The sequence below is a fragment of the Panulirus ornatus genome, chromosome 1 (assembly GCF_036320965.1).
Source record: "Panulirus ornatus isolate Po-2019 chromosome 1, ASM3632096v1, whole genome shotgun sequence".
NCBI classification, from domain to species: domain Eukaryota; kingdom Metazoa; phylum Arthropoda; class Malacostraca; order Decapoda; family Palinuridae; genus Panulirus; species Panulirus ornatus.
Genome location: NC_092224.1, coordinates 24,431,921 through 24,447,713, shown reverse-complemented (window position 1 = coordinate 24,447,713; position 15,793 = coordinate 24,431,921). Strand labels below are relative to the sequence as shown.

Genomic DNA, 15,793 nt, shown 5'->3' with positions numbered 1-15,793 from the left:
CCTTCACCCTCTCGATCAATACCCTCCCATATAATTTACCAGGAATACTCAACAAACTTATACCTCTGTAATTTGAGCACTCACTCTTATCCCCTTTGCCTTTGTACAATGGCACTATGCACGCATTCCGCCAATCCTCAGGCACCTCACCATGAGTCATACATACATTAAATAACCTTACCAACCAGTCAACAATACAGTCACCCCCTTTTTTAATAAATTCCACTGCAATACCATCCAAACCTGCTGCCTTGCCGGCTTTCATCTTCCGCAAAGCTTTTACTACCTCTTCTCTGTTTACCAAATCATTTTCCCTAACCCTCTCACTTTGCACACCACCTCGACCAAAACACCCTATATCTGCCACTCTGTCATCAGACACATTCAACAAACCTTCAAAATACTCATTCCATCTCCTTCTCACATCACCGCTACTTGTTATCACCTCCCCATTTGCGCCCTTCACTGAAGTTCCCATTTGCTCCCTTGTCTTACGCACCCTATTTACCTCCTTCCAGAACATCTTTTTATTCTCCCTAAAATTTACTGATAGTCTCTCACCCCAACTCTCATTTGCCCTTTTTTTCACCTCTTGCACCTTTCTCTTGACCTCCTGTCTCTTTCTTTTATACTTCTCCCACTCAATTGCATTTTTTCCCTGCAAAAATCGTCCAAATGCCTCTCTCTTCTCTTTCACTAATACACTTACTTCTTCATCCCACCACTCACTACCCTTTCTAAACAGCCCACCTCCCACTCTTCTCATGCCACAAGCATCTTTTGCGCAATCCATCACTGATTCCCTAAATACATCCCATTCCTCCCCCACTCCCCTTACTTCCATTGTTCTCACCTTTTTCCATTCTGTACACAGTCTCTCCTGGTACTTCCCCACACAGGTCTCCTTCCCAAGCTCACTTACTCTCACCACCTTCTTCACCCCAACATTCACTCCTCTTTTCTGAAAACCCATACTAATCTTCACCTTAGCCTCCACAAGATAATGATCAGACATCCCTCCAGTTGCACCTCTCAGCACATTAACATCCAAAAGTCTCTCTTTCGCGCGCCTGTCAATTAACACGTAATCCAATAACGCTCTCTGGCCATCTCTCCTACTTACATAAGTATACTTATGTATATCTCGCTTTTTAAACCAGGTATTCCCAATCATCAGTCCTTTTTCAGCACATAAATCTACAAGCTCTTCACCATTTCCATTTACAACACTGAACACCCCATGCATACCAATTATTCCCTCAACTGCCACATTACTCACCTTTGCATTCAAATCACCCATCACTATAACCCGGTCTCGTGCATCAAAACCGCTAACACACTCATTTAGCTGCTCCCAAAACACTTGCCTCTCATGATCTTTCTTCTCATGCCCAGTGTGGCTATTATTCTTTTTCCCCTGTTTCCAGAGATAACGTATAACACATAAACTGCTAGATTCCTCATGGAAGTTATAGTTTTCAAGATTTTAAACCTTGATTTGGTCATGGCATTAATCTAAAGGTTACCAGATGCAAGATCACAAGAACATAAAGAACAGATAAGAAAATTGGAATCTTCTTTCAATAATCATGATAACCAAGTTACAAAAGAGAAAAATCCAAACAGAAGTGGATGAAAATGGCAAAGAAAATACTGTAAATGAGACCCTTGCTAAAGGTAGCTCAGATAAACATTTCACAAAACTGAACTACAGTATTTAGAGTGTGTGTTAAGTTCTCTCCTTGTTTGCAAGTAGTGGAACCAACAAGAAAAATTAAGTCAGGGATTTGTTTTTACAAATAATGTGGACTTAACATATTTATGGTGTCACCATTTCAGATACATCATTCCCTGATCAGAACATTATAGAAACACGAACACCTAAATCATCATGGCGTAACACATGCAACCGTGGAGGTGAATTAAACAGATTCATTGTCAGTAGTGAATGTATAGATTGGGAAGAAGTAGATAATAGGCTGTTTATGATGCAGTGAGAATCACTCCTGACTGGAAGAGCTCCTTGGACTGTTTATAATGCAATGGCAGTTACATCCTTTGTGGCAGAAATGTTTGACTACAGAAGCAGTCCAAACAAGATAGACACACCAGTGATTAAAAAGTGCAAAAGGTTTAAACAAGAATGTGAGAAGACAGATGATTATATGATATCACATTAGACCTAGAGTATGAAGAAAACCAGAATTTAGATGGAAAAAGAAGCATTTCCCTATATATGCAAAAAGCAAATCAAGGACCACAAGTTCCATAGGCTGGCCCACTAAAAACAAAATAGGGCATTCTTTGATGATATTCATGTGATGAGTGAGGTACTAAAGAAGTGTGAATTGGTGTTCATTGAAGTAAAAATACCATTGATTTTCTCAGGATCTTAGTCTGAGTGACTTTCTCACCCACTTAGGGTCTGGTAGATTTTTTATAAAAAGTGTTTATGAAAAATGAATTGGTACACATGGGGTGTTCAGTGTTGTAAATGGAAATGGTGAAGAGCTTGTAGAATTATGTGCTGAAAAAGGACTGATGATTGGGAATACCTGGTTTAAAAAGAGAGATATACATAAGTATACGTATGTAAGTAGGAGAGATGGCCAGAGAGCGTTATTGGATTACGTGTTAATTGATAGGCGCGCGAAAGAGAGACCTGTGGATGGTAATGTGGTGAGAGGTGCAACTGAAGGGATGTCTGATCATTATCATGTGGAGGCGAAGGTGAAGATTTGTAGGGGTTTTCAGATAAGAAGAGAGAATGTTGGGGTGAAGAGAGTGGTGAGAGTAAGTGAGCTTGGGAAGGAGACTTGTGTGAGGAAGTACCAGGAGAGACTGAGTACAGAATGGAAAAAGGTGAGAAGAAAGGAGGTAAGGGGAGTGGGGGAGGAGTGGGATGTATTTAGGGAAGCAGTGATGGCTTTCGCAAAAGATGCTTGCGGCATGAGAAGCGTGGTAGGTGGGTTGATTAGAAAGGGTAGTGAGTGGTGGGATGAAGAAGTAAGATTATTAGTTAAAGAGAAGAGAGATGCATTTGGACGATTTTTGCAGGGAAGAATGCAAATGAGTGGGAGATGTATAAAAGAAAGAGGCAGGAGGTCAAGAGTAAGGTGCAAGAGGTGAAAAAGAGGGCAAATGAGAATTGGGGTGAGAGAGTATCATTAAATTTCAGGGAGAATAAAAAGATGTTTTGGAAGGAGGTAAATAAAGTGCATAAGACAAGGGAGCAAATGGGAACTTCAGTGAAGGGGGCTAATGGGAAGGTGATAACAAGTAGTGGTGATGTGAGAAGATGGAGTGAGTATTTTGAAGGTTTGTTGAATGTGTTTGATGATAGAGTGGCAAATATAGGGTGTTTTGGTCGAGGTGGTGTGCAAAGTGAGAGGGTTAGGGAAAATGATTTGGTAAACAGAGAAGAGGTAGTGAAAGCTTTGCGGAAGATGAAAGCCGGCAAGGCAGCAGGTTTGGATGGTATTGCAGTGGAATTTATTAAAAAAGGGGGTGACTGTATTGTTGACTGGTTGGTAAGGTTATTTAATGTATGTATGACTCATGGTGAGATGCCTGAGGATTGGCGGAATGTTTGCAAAGTGCAATTATACAAAGGCAAAGGGGATAAGAGTGAGTGCTCAAATTACAGTGGTATAAGTTTGTTGAGTATTCCTGGTAAATTATATGGGAGGGTATTGATTGAGAGGGTGAAGGCATGTACAGAGCATCAGATTGGGGAAGAGCAGTGTGGTTTCAGAAGTGGTAGAGGATCAGGTGTTTGCTTTGAAGAATGTGTGTGAGAAATACTTAGAAAAGCAAATGGATTTGTATGTAGCATTTATGGATCTGGAGAAGGCATATGATAGAGTTGATAGAGATGCTCTGTGGAAGGTATTAAGAATATATGGTGTGGGAGGCAAGTTGTTAGAAGCAGTGAAAAGTTTTTATCGAGGATGTAAGGCATGTGTACGTTTAGGAAGAGAGGAAAGTGATTGGTTCTCAGTGAACGTAGGTTTGCGGCAGGGGTGTGTAATGTCTCATGGTTGTTTGATTTGTTTATGGATGGGGTTGTTAGGGAGGTGAATGCAAGAGTTTTGGAAATAGGGGCAAGTATGCAGTCTGTTGTGGATGAGAGAGCTTGGGAAGTGAGTCAGTAGTTGTTCACTGATGATACAGCGCTGGTGGCTGATTCATGTGAGAAACTGCAGAAGCTGGTGACTGAGTTTGGTAAAGTGTGTGAAAGAAGTTAAGAGTAAATGTGAATAAGAGCAAGATTATTAGGTACAGTAGGGCTGAGGGTCAAGTCAACTGGGAGGTAAGTTTGAATGGAGAAAAACTTGAGGAAGTAGTGTTTTAGATATCTAGGAGTGGATCTGGCAGTGGATGGAACCATGGAAGCAGAAGTGAATCATAGGGTGGGGGAGGGGGCGAAAATTCTGGGAGCCTTGAAGAATGTTTGGAAGTCGAGAACATTATCTCGGAAAGCAAAAATGGGTATGTTTGAAGGAATAGTGGTTCCAACAATGTTGTATGGTTGCGAGGCGTGGGCTATGGATAGAGTTGTGCGCAGGAGGGTGGATGTGTTGGAAATGAGATGTTTGAGGACAATACGTGGTGTGAGGTGGTTTGATCGAGTAAGTAATGTAGGGGTAAGAGAGATGTGTGGAAATAAAAAGAGTGTGGTTGAGAGAGCAGAAGATGGTGTTTTGAAATGGTTTGGTCACATGGAGAGAATGAGTGAGGAAAGATTGACCAAGAGGATATATGTGTCAGAGGTGGAGGGAATGAGGAGAAGTGGGAGACCAAATTGGAGATGGAAAGATGGAGTGAAAAAGATTTTGAGTGATCGGGGCCTGAACATGCAGGAGGGTGAAAGGCGTGCAAGGAATAGAGTGAATTGGAGCGATGTGGTATACCGGGGTCGACGTGCTGTCAATGGATTGAACCAGGGCATGTGAAGCATCTGGGGTAAACCATGGAAAGTTCTGTGGGGCCTGGATGTGGAAAGGGAGCTGTGGTTTCGGTGCATTATTACATGACAGCTAGAGACTGAGTGTGAACGAATGTGGCCTTTGTTGTCTTTTCCTAGCGCTACCTCGCACACATGAGGGGGGAGGGGGTTGTTATTACATGTGTGGCGAGGTGGCGATGGGAATAAAAAAAGGCAGACAGTATGAATTATGTACATGTGTATATATGTATATGTCTGTGTGTGTATATATATGTGTACATTGAGATGTATAGGTATGTATATTTGTGTGTGTGGACATGTATGTATATACATGTGTATGTGGGTGGGTTGGGCTATTCTTTCATCTGTTTCCTTGCGCTACCTCGCTAACACGGGAGACAGCGACAAAGCAAAATGAAATAGATAAATAAAACGTTTCTGAATGAAATCTCTCTATATTTCTGATGCCTGTTCCTGACAAAATCTCCTTCAGTGGTGTGGCCACAGCTATAGAGTCTCCATAACTAGTGAACTTCAGTGCTGCTGCTTAGCCTTTTGTGCCTCATCCTTAACAGGCCACTGGCAGAGGGCAGCTATAGGGCAATGTTTGCAGAAGCTCTTACCTAATGTTCCTACTGACTATTTTCACCTAATGCTCCTGCCTAATGTTCCAACCCACTACTATTACCTAATATTTCTACCTAATGCTTCTGCCTAAATGTTCCTACTTGTTGCTTCTATCTATTGCTCCTACCATTTTGCCAAAAGGCAGGGCTGGCGCCCAGTGCTCACCGCAGGAAAATCTAGTATCTAAGAATGAGATGTGTGAGTTAAGTGTTGTCAAGTGTTATGTATGACAAGGAGAGATTGTATGATTTTGGACAGAATAATGTATAACTTACATATAATGCACTATGCAATATTAAGAGGACTGCACTAAAATGGCTCCTTATTATACAGTATCCATTGTAAGTAGAGTATACAGATGTCGGAATCAAAGCCTTGGCTGATCATATGTTTTTGGAGAAAATTTAAACTACCCTTCCCTAGTAGTATAATTCTTATATGCTGCTTAATTTATATTAGCTATTGAAATCAGTCACACAGACACATCATGAACTGCAATCAAAAATTCCCATCAAAACAAATGCAATGTACTGGATACTCTCACCTTTGCAGTGTATTCATCACAAACTGCTTCATTTCATGAAATTAAGAAAAAATTATATGAGTAGATATGTGTATGTATATACATGTGTATGTGGGTGGGTTGGGCCATTCTTTCGTCTGTTTCCTTGCGCTACCTCGCTAATGTGGGAAAGTTCTGTGGGGCCTGGATGTGGAAAGGGAGCTGTGGTTTCGGGCATTATTACACGACAGCTAGAGACTGAGTGTGAATGAATGGGGCCTTTGTTGTCTTTTCCTAGTGCTACCTCGCACACAGAGGGGGGAGGGGGATGTTATTCCATGTGTGGTGAGGTGGCGATGGGAATGAATAAGGGCAGGCTATGAATTATGTACATGTGTATATATGTATATGTCTGTGTGTGTATATATATGTGTACATTGAGGTGTATAGGTATGTATATTTTTGTGTGTGGACGTGTGGGTTGGGCCATTTCTTTCGTCAGTTTCCTTGCACTACCTCGCAAATGCGGGAGACAGCGACAAAGCAAAATAAAATAAAATAAATAAATAAATTAAGCATTTGTAGTTGACCCCATCCCAACCAGTGTATTTATCATAAACTGCTGTTTCTTTAGATTATTTAAGTGTTACATGAGTATGAAGCATGTGTAGATGTAAATTCTGTAGCATGTGATGATAACACACAACTGCATTTTCATTTGTGCAGATAACTGTACAATTATCAAACAGTTCTGAAGACTGTATCTTAAAATGCTTGATAATTGTACTCACCTTTTTTCCCCATCTGTGAGATGCTTATGGAATCCACTGCATATTTTCAAGAGTTTTGGCAGTGATGACTTATTTCCAATCTATATGATTAATGGAGAATGGTGGACATGTGAAAAGCCTATACCTATATGAAATTGTGAAAGGATGAATACTTTTTTATGTGCATTTATAAGAATTTGTAATTTCTACTTCATCTATAGAAAATATAACTACTGAGTTATAGTGTCTCTAAATTTAGTTAGAATTACAGCATGAATAAAGATATGAAGGTGAACAATACATAAATTCCTCAATCCTGGTGTTAGGTATCATATGAAGATGAATAATGCATAAATTCCTCAATCCTTTTTTTAGGTATCATTCAATCAGTCTGCACTAATGCCATATATTTTTATGTTGAAATGGTTTGGACATATGGAGAGAATGAGTAAGGAAAGGTTGACAAATAGGATATGTGTCAGAGGTGGAGGGTACAAGAAGTGAGAGACCAAATTGGAGATGGAAGGATGGAGTGAAAAAGATTTTGAGTGATTGGGGCCTGAACATTCAGGAGGGTGAGAGGCGTGCAAGGAATAGAGTGAATTGGAACGATGTGGTATACTAGGGTCGACGTGCTATCAATGGACTGAACTTGGGCATGTGAAACGTCTGGGGTATACCATGGAAAAGTCTGTGGGGCCTGGATGTGGATAGGGAGCTGTGGTTTTGGTGCATTACATGTGACAGCTAGAGACTGAGTGTGAACAGTTGTGGCCCTTTTTGTCTGTTTTCCTGGTTCTGCCTTGTTGTAGCAGGGGTAGCGATGCTTTTTCCTGTGGGATGGGGCAGCGCTGGGAATGGATGAAGGCAAGTAAGTATGAATATGTACATGTGTATATATATATGTTTGTTTATGCATATGTATATGTTGATATGTATGTATATGTGTGTGTATTTGCATTTATGTATATATATGTGTATGTGAGTGGATGGGCCACTTCATCAGTTTAGTGGCGCTACCTAGCTGACGCGAGGAATGGCAATCATATATAATAAAGAAAATAAAAAAATCAGATGGGAATTGAAATTAGTAATATTTTTCTTGCATATATTTCAGTATAGAGTCACCCACATCAGATACACTTAAGGGTTTGATAGCTCAATAAGTTTCAGCAAATTCAGTCTCCAAATGTTGTCTCTTGTGATGAATGCTTTTGTGGCATTCTTGGTATCAATAACTGAATGTTTTCACTATTTGAATGTCCATATACCCAATATATTTTATATTCATTGGCTTTAAAATATAACACTGAAGTGCCAGTGCTAGAAACACTTTTTAAACAACCATACAGATGCAGATACATGAGCCACATCCATGAGGTGCTTATGTCATGGGTGGACTGAATCACAGTTGGACAGGTGTACCAGGATTGTGATGAGAGGTCCAGCCACCAGTGAAGTTAATGACATGTAAAAAACAAATGATATGTAATAAAGCCAGCATTAAACTTACATACAGTACTCCATATGTGCAAGTAATATGTGAAAACCCAAGATGGTAAATTTGATGACATGCACATTCACATATGAAAACTTAATATTAACTATGAATGACCTATTTGATTTTATTCTAAACGATGTTCCCCAAAGGTTATATTTAAGCTGATTTTGTCACATTGCTGCAAGATTTCAAGAGGGCCATTGAGAGCATGCCCATGCATTCTGCTCTTGGAACTCTTGTGTTTATAAAGAAATGCAAAGCAGCAATAGCATGGGCAGTAAGCATCCTTTGGGAAGTGAGCCTGGACTTGGAAAGAATCTGAGAAACTGTAAAAAATATTTAAGTAAATCCAAGCAAAGTAGTTCCAAAGACCACCAAAAAGTAGCCTTCATAATGCATGTCAAAATTTTTGTGAGAATCCTAAGATGTGAGTTTACTGATTTCTTTTAATCAAATGATCTGTATAACTTATGGTAACATTTTCGCTGAAGGAAGTTCATGACTCACTCAGTTACTTGATATCACTGATCAGTATAGTAAATTCACAGTGGAAATGGGGAAAAGATGATGGTAATGCACAATACACTGACTGGACAAAAGCCTTTGATGAGTGTGACCATGGTGTGATAGTGCACTAAATGTGCAGGATGGGGATAACTTGAGAAGTGAGAAGGTAGATATTAACCTTCTTAACCATTATACAGTTATAGATCTTGCTATTGTCATTGCCCCAAGGGTAAAAAGCAGTTCTGCAGGAACTCTACTTACACCTGTGCTGTTTCCCATTCTTGCAAGTGGTGAGATGGGTTTTGTTGATCATGTTTGAATGTCTTTGACGAATATATTTTTTGATATGCATGGTAAAGTATTGCAGTTACCCATTGTGTAATGAACTTTTTAATTTTTTTAGGTCAGTTAACGTGGTTGGTGTATATGATAGGGTCTGCCATTGGTGGTCGTGTATCATTCAATACTAGTGATGACCATGATGCCATGGATGGAGAACTTGTCTGTAGGTAAGTAATCATATGGATTAGTCGTATTTGAAATTATGGTGTAATGTTTTGCATGGGTCATGGAAAGATTGGATTTATTGCACAAATTGCTTATTCATTTTTTATGGAAAGGTAAAAGTTTTTTGGAAATTTGGTAGGTAGTAGCTGGTAGGCAGCCACTGACCTGGGAGGTATAATGATAGTACTACGTGCTTGGGTATTAGGAGGGTTAGTGATTGCTGCATAGCAAGCCTGCACTTTAGTAATTGTCAGGTTGCACTCTTTTGATCCAGGTAGCTTTTTTTTTTTTTTTTTTTTTTTGTCTCACCAACACATGGACTGCTGCTATTCTGTCCACAAACATACAATCTCTCCTTGTCACAGATAACACTTGACAGCACTTAACTCACACAGCTAATTCTTCACAGTTCCAGATTTTCCTGTGGTGAGTGCTTTGTGCTAGCCCCGCCTTTCTGCAAAATGGTAGGAGCAATAGATAGAAGTACAGGTACACCTCTGATTTTCAAGCACTCTTGGTTCCAAAGCCTTGCCAAATTAACCATTTTTGACGGACCAACCATGGTCGCATGATGATGATTCATCAACACACCTCTAACTCACTAATTATACATCTCCCATGTGTCTAAAGTATCCTTGGACTGCTAGAAATTCAAATTAAACAAATAGTAAATGTAAATTAAATAAGTAAATAAAATACGTTATGCACCAGCACTCTTTATTCATGGAAATTCCATGATGTTTCTTGGATCTTTGAATCTGTCCTTCACTATAGTCACGCTCATGTTGTAATTTAAGTTCTTCATGGAACAACTTAACCTGGTCCATTATCATGCTACCTGACAAGTCCACTCCATCACTCCGATGCTGTTGATACCATTGCATCATCACTCGATCGTGTTCAGTACTCTTACCATCTTTCATAGTTTTTCTAATTGTCATTTGCTTTTTGGAATTGCTGTCTGCATAGAATTTCAATATTTTCTCCCTTTGGTTCTTTATATCATAAACAGTTGATGAACCAATACTGTAGATGTCACACAGCTTATGCACCGAAACACCATGGTCCATTTTTTCCAACAGATCTACTTTATCTTGGATTGATATGGACTGGTGTTTATGTTTGACACCACGACTGACACTCTCACATGTCATAGAAGCCATAGCTAGGGTTGAATTTAAGCAAAAAAAGCTAAGAATCTCACAGAATTGCAGTATCACCACCAAGTGCAGTGTAAAGAATGTAAATAAGTGCACCCTACACACAATGCCATCTGTGGCCGCCCAGTAAGCTAGTCTGGTGGCTGAGGTAATCTCAAGTTCCCTAACGTAATTTTGTTTGAACTAAAGGAGGTGCTGAACCATTAGTTGCCAGAAACTCGATGGTGTACCTGTAATAAGTAGGAATGTTAGATAGGAGCTTTAGGTATGAACATTAAGCCGAAGTAATAGGTTGTAACATTAGGCAGGAATATTAGGTAGTCTCATCAGATAGTAGTAGTTGGAAGGAACATTAGATAGTAGCCTCTAGAAACACTTGCTAGAGTTGCCCTTTGTCAGTTCCTTGTTAAGGGTAAGGCACTAAAGGCTGAGAAGCAGCACTGGAGTTCATCAGTTATGAATAATTTTTCCGTGGCCACCCCCTTGAGGGAGTTCCCAAAGGGAACGGGCATCAGAGATATAGAAGGATGGAGAGTGATTTGAGAAAATTGATGAGGATGATTAGTTTCGCTTAATTATGGATGTGAATGATACTTGAATATTGTCATACTGGGAGTCCCAGACTTATGAATGTGACCTACAGATGAGCTCCAAAAAATATTGTTTGATTTCTACTCTGAGATATAAGCAAACATTCATGCTTGTGAACTGCAGAATTACTTGAATGTGCATATTTTTCATGAAATGTTGCTTGATATGATATATTAATTGCACTTATTTCAGAATACAATATTTATTACATTATTATGGGTGGGTGTTGGGATTTCCTCAATTTTTATGGAAAATCTTATCATATCTTTGTATTTACCCTCTTACAAACAATTCAGCTTACAAACAGGGTCCAGAACATAACCTGTTCATAAGATGGGGACTCTTAGTAAAGTATCTTTCCCTGTCTGAGACGTGAATTTATTGTATGACTTTCTAATGTACTTAAATAAACATTATCCTGTAGTGCAAGACCTTTCATAACTGTATAAGAATATAATTTTTTTCAGATCTTTGAAATGACATGTGTGTAGAATTGTCTAGACATGACATTTCATCATTATCAGTTCAATTTAGATATAATGTTAGATAATATTTTCCTTAAAAAAGCAGTTTTCATGCTTTCATGCCACTTAAAAGTGTTTCTCATCTCATATTTGTAGACTTCATACTTAAGGCAGAAAATGTAAGAAATAACTCACAAGGACTTTAATTTTTCAACAGATAATTGGTTATTTAGAACAGTGTTTCCCAAACTTTTTGGATGTGACCCTGAACATAGAACTTTTTTGGCCTGGTGACCATCAGGGAGGAAATGTAGTTTTATCCAATAGATTTTACTGAATTTTACTTTAATTTAATAATCAGTAAGTTTTGATATTTCGTGTGTTGATCAAAGAAGATGAAAGGCACTTCATGCAAAGGTAATTTCTTGCAAAATTAGGCAAGCAAAGAAAAAACAAACCTTTGACTGGCAGCTATGACACTGCTTCATGAGTGTGCCCTTCTGACTGTTAATTCTTTGCCTCTAAATTTAGTAAACAAAAATTGTGGTTACCATGATGATGCTTTTATATGATCACACAAATGACAGGAATTTGATAATTTCTTTCTTCAGATGGACTTCATTGCAAAAAGTTAAAAGGAAGAAAACATTTTGTATTTTAGTGGCTACCATGATGTTCCTTCATTGAATGGGCGAGGTCCACATTTGCCTTTATGTTGATAGATAGAGCGCAGGACAAATCATGCTGAGGATTCTGTTAGTTCCTTGCTTTGGTCCTGATCGTCATTAGAGCTGAAAATTCTTGTTCACGAGTCAGAATAGGCTTATGCTTGAGTTGAGCCCAGAATTTGGAGTATGAGAGACTTTCAAAATGTTTCTGCACCAGATTTTCCTGGAGGTCTATAAATTCTTCTTGAAAACCAGGGATATTTTCTCCAACTTCACTGATGTTTATACTGAACACATTACTAATGTTTTCTGGCAAATATCTGTCCATTTCCAAATGAAGCTTCTTCAAATGATCTTGAGAAAACCACTTTAACGTTAGCATGGGCTATTTCTTGAATCTTCAAGCACTACACTCAGTTCTGGAAAAGCAGCTGTTTTTCCCCTGGTTAATTTTTATCTCTAAAGTGCAAGTTTCTTCTTGAATGAGGTAATTTTTTCACTAATGTCCATCATAGTTTGATTTTGGCCCTGCATGTCTGAGTTCAGTTATTTAGATGCCTGAAAGTGTTGCCTAAATAAGCTGGCATTGCCACCTAAGCTGGATCTTTGAAGCAGTTGGCCAGGTTAAGCTTCTCTTGGAGAAAGACTGTTTCAGATTTTAGTTCAATAACCCAGTCAAGAATGCACCCTCGAGACAGCCAGCGGACACCAGAGTGGAAAAATAAGTCCTGGTGATGTGATCCCATCTCTTCACACATTTTATGGAAAATGCATGAGTTCAAAGCTCTTGCTTTGAAACTGTTCATCAGGGTTTTCTTTTAATCTGAATGACAAAACCTACATGACTTCCCATCATAGATGAAGCTCCATCAGTACATATAGCCAGATAATTCAACCAGTCTAAGTTGTGTTTCCAGAAAAAATTGTTCACCATTACAAAAATGTCTCCTCCAGTGGTGGTTGTGGCTAAGGAACTACAGAACAGAAATTCCTGCAGAATTCTGTCATCTCCTCTGTACCTCACAAGAACCGTGAGTTGAGGTTTGCCAGCATTGTCTACAGATTCATCTGTCTGCAATTAAATTTTCCTGCTTTTTTCAGCGCCACAATTATTTGATCCAAAAATCTAATGACGTGATCAATTCAACGTTTGATGCTGCTGTTAGAAAGTGGCACCAATTCAACCTTCTTATTAACATTTTCCCAAAAGGATTTCACCATAGCCACTGCTGCTGATTTCACCAGCTCCTCTCCAATGTTATGAGGCTATTTGCATCTTGCAATGCACCATGCCACTTCAAAGGATGCAAGGGAAGCTTTCTCCAAAGAAAAAGCTGAACCTGAAGGAGCATCACTCTGACTTCATTTTATCTGTTCTTTCTTATCCTTCCAGTACCTTAGTGGCTTTTCAACAAAGTTTGGATGAACTGAACACAAATGATGTTTTAGTTTGTTTTCTTTCATAGATTCGTTGCAGGCACTGGACACTTTGAGGTCGGACATTCCCTGATTTCTCTTACAGCTCAGCGAAGCCGTATTTCAGAAACTCAGGATTATACTGCCATTGTTTGCATTGAGCCATCGTTCCCTCTCAAATTCAAGCATGAAATTTATTAAGAAAGGGGTTGATGTGTGTTATTGATTGGTTGGTAAGGATATTCAATGTATGTATGGATCATGGTGAAGTGTCTGAGGATTGGTGGAATGCATGTATAGTGCCATTGTACAAAGGCAAAGGGGATGAACGTGAGGGTTCAAACTACAGAGGCATAAGTTTGTTAAGTATTCCCTGAAAATTATATGGGAGTGTATTGATTGAGTGTGTGAAGGCATGTACAGTTATCAGACTGGGAAGGAGCAGTGTGGTTTTTTTCAGAAGTGGTAGAGGATGTTTGGATCAGGTGTTTGCTTTGAAGAATGTGTGTGAGAAATACTTAGAGAAACAGATGGATTTGTATGTGGCATTTATGGATCTGGAGGAGGCATGTGACAGGGTGGATAGATGGTTTGTGGAAGGTCTTAAGACTATACGGTGTGGAAAGTAAGCTGCTAGAATCAGTGAGAAATTTTTATCGAGGGTGTAAGGCATGTGTACAAATAGGAAGAGAGGAGAGCGATTGGTTCCTCATGAAGGTCGGTCTGCTGTAGGGGTGTATGATGTCCCCATGGTTAATTTGTTTATGGATGGGTTGGTTATGGTGTTAAATGCAAAAGTTTATGAGAGAGGGGCAAGTATGCAGTCTGTTGGGAATGAGAGGGCCTAGGAAGTGAGTCAGTTGTTGTTTGCTGATAATACAGCACTGGTGGCTGATTCAAGTGAGAAACTGCAGAAATTGGTGACTGGGTTTGGAAAAATGTGCGAGAGGGGAAAGTTGAGAGTAAATGTGAATAAGAGCAATGTTATTAGGTTCAGCAGGGTTGAGGGACCAATTAGTTGGGATGTGAGTTTGAATGGAAAAAAATTGGAGGAAGTGAAGTGTTTTAGATATGTAGGTGTGGACTTAGCAGCTATTGGAACCATGGAAGTGGATGTGAGTCATAGGGTGTGGAAGGGGGAGAATGTTATCTCAGAGAGCAAAAATGGGTATGTTTGATGGAATAGTAGTTCCAACAATATTATATGGTTGAGAGGCATGGGCTATAGTTAGGTTTGTATGGAGGAGGGTGGATGTGTTGGAAATGAAATGTTTGAGGACAGTATGTGGTGTGAGGTGGTTTGATCGAGTAAGTAATGAATGGGTAAGAGAGATATATGGTAATGAAATGAGTGTGGTTGAGAGAGCAGAGAGGTTGTGTTGAAATGGTTTGGACATATGGAGAGAATGAGTGAGCAAACGTTGACAAAGAGGATGTATGTGTTTGAGATGAAGGGAACCAGGAGAGACAGGAGACTAATGTGGAGGTGGAAGGATGGAGTAATAAAGATTTTGAGTGATTGGAGCCAGAACATACAGGAGGGTGAGAGGCATGCAAGGAATAGAGTGAATTGGAATGATGCGGTATATCAGGGTTGACATGCTGTCAGTGGATTGAAACAGGGCATGTGAAACGTCTGGGGTAAACCATGGAAAGATCTGTGGGGCGTGGATGTGGATAGGGAGCTGTAGTTTCAGTGCATTACACATGACAGCTAGAGACTGAGTGTGAATGAAGGTGGCCTTTCTTGTATGTTTTCCTGGCGTTACTGCTGAAGCAGGGGTTAGTGATGCTTTTTCCTGTGTGGCTGGGTGTCGCCAGGAATGGATGAGGGCAAGCAGGTATGAATATGTACATGTGTATTGTTGTATATATCTGTGTATGTGTATGTCTTTGTATATGATTGTCTATGTGTATATATTGATATGTATATTTATATGTTTGTTTATGTGTGTTTATGGGCATTTATGTATATTTATGTGTAAATGAGTGGTTGGGCCATTCTTCGTCTGTATCCTGGTGCTACCTTGCTGACATGGGAAACGGTGATCAAGTATGATGAAAAAGATAACAATGAGGTATGTGAAAAACAAGATGGTATGGGAAGAAATAACTCAACGTTTCGACCATTC

At 39.4% G+C, this 15,793-nt stretch overlaps 1 protein-coding gene across 1 annotated transcript in view; it reads left to right on the top strand.

Moving 5' to 3' along the window:
• Ranbp16 (Ran-binding protein 16) overlaps window positions 1-15,793 on the top strand; it is a 334,729-nt gene that overhangs the window by 101,885 nt on the left and 217,051 nt on the right. Inside the window, exon 10 of the mRNA XM_071690784.1 lies at window positions 9,259-9,364. Within this exon, the coding sequence (XP_071546885.1) occupies window positions 9,259-9,364 (106 nt within the window). The remainder of the gene's footprint in view (window positions 1-9,258; window positions 9,365-15,793) is intronic.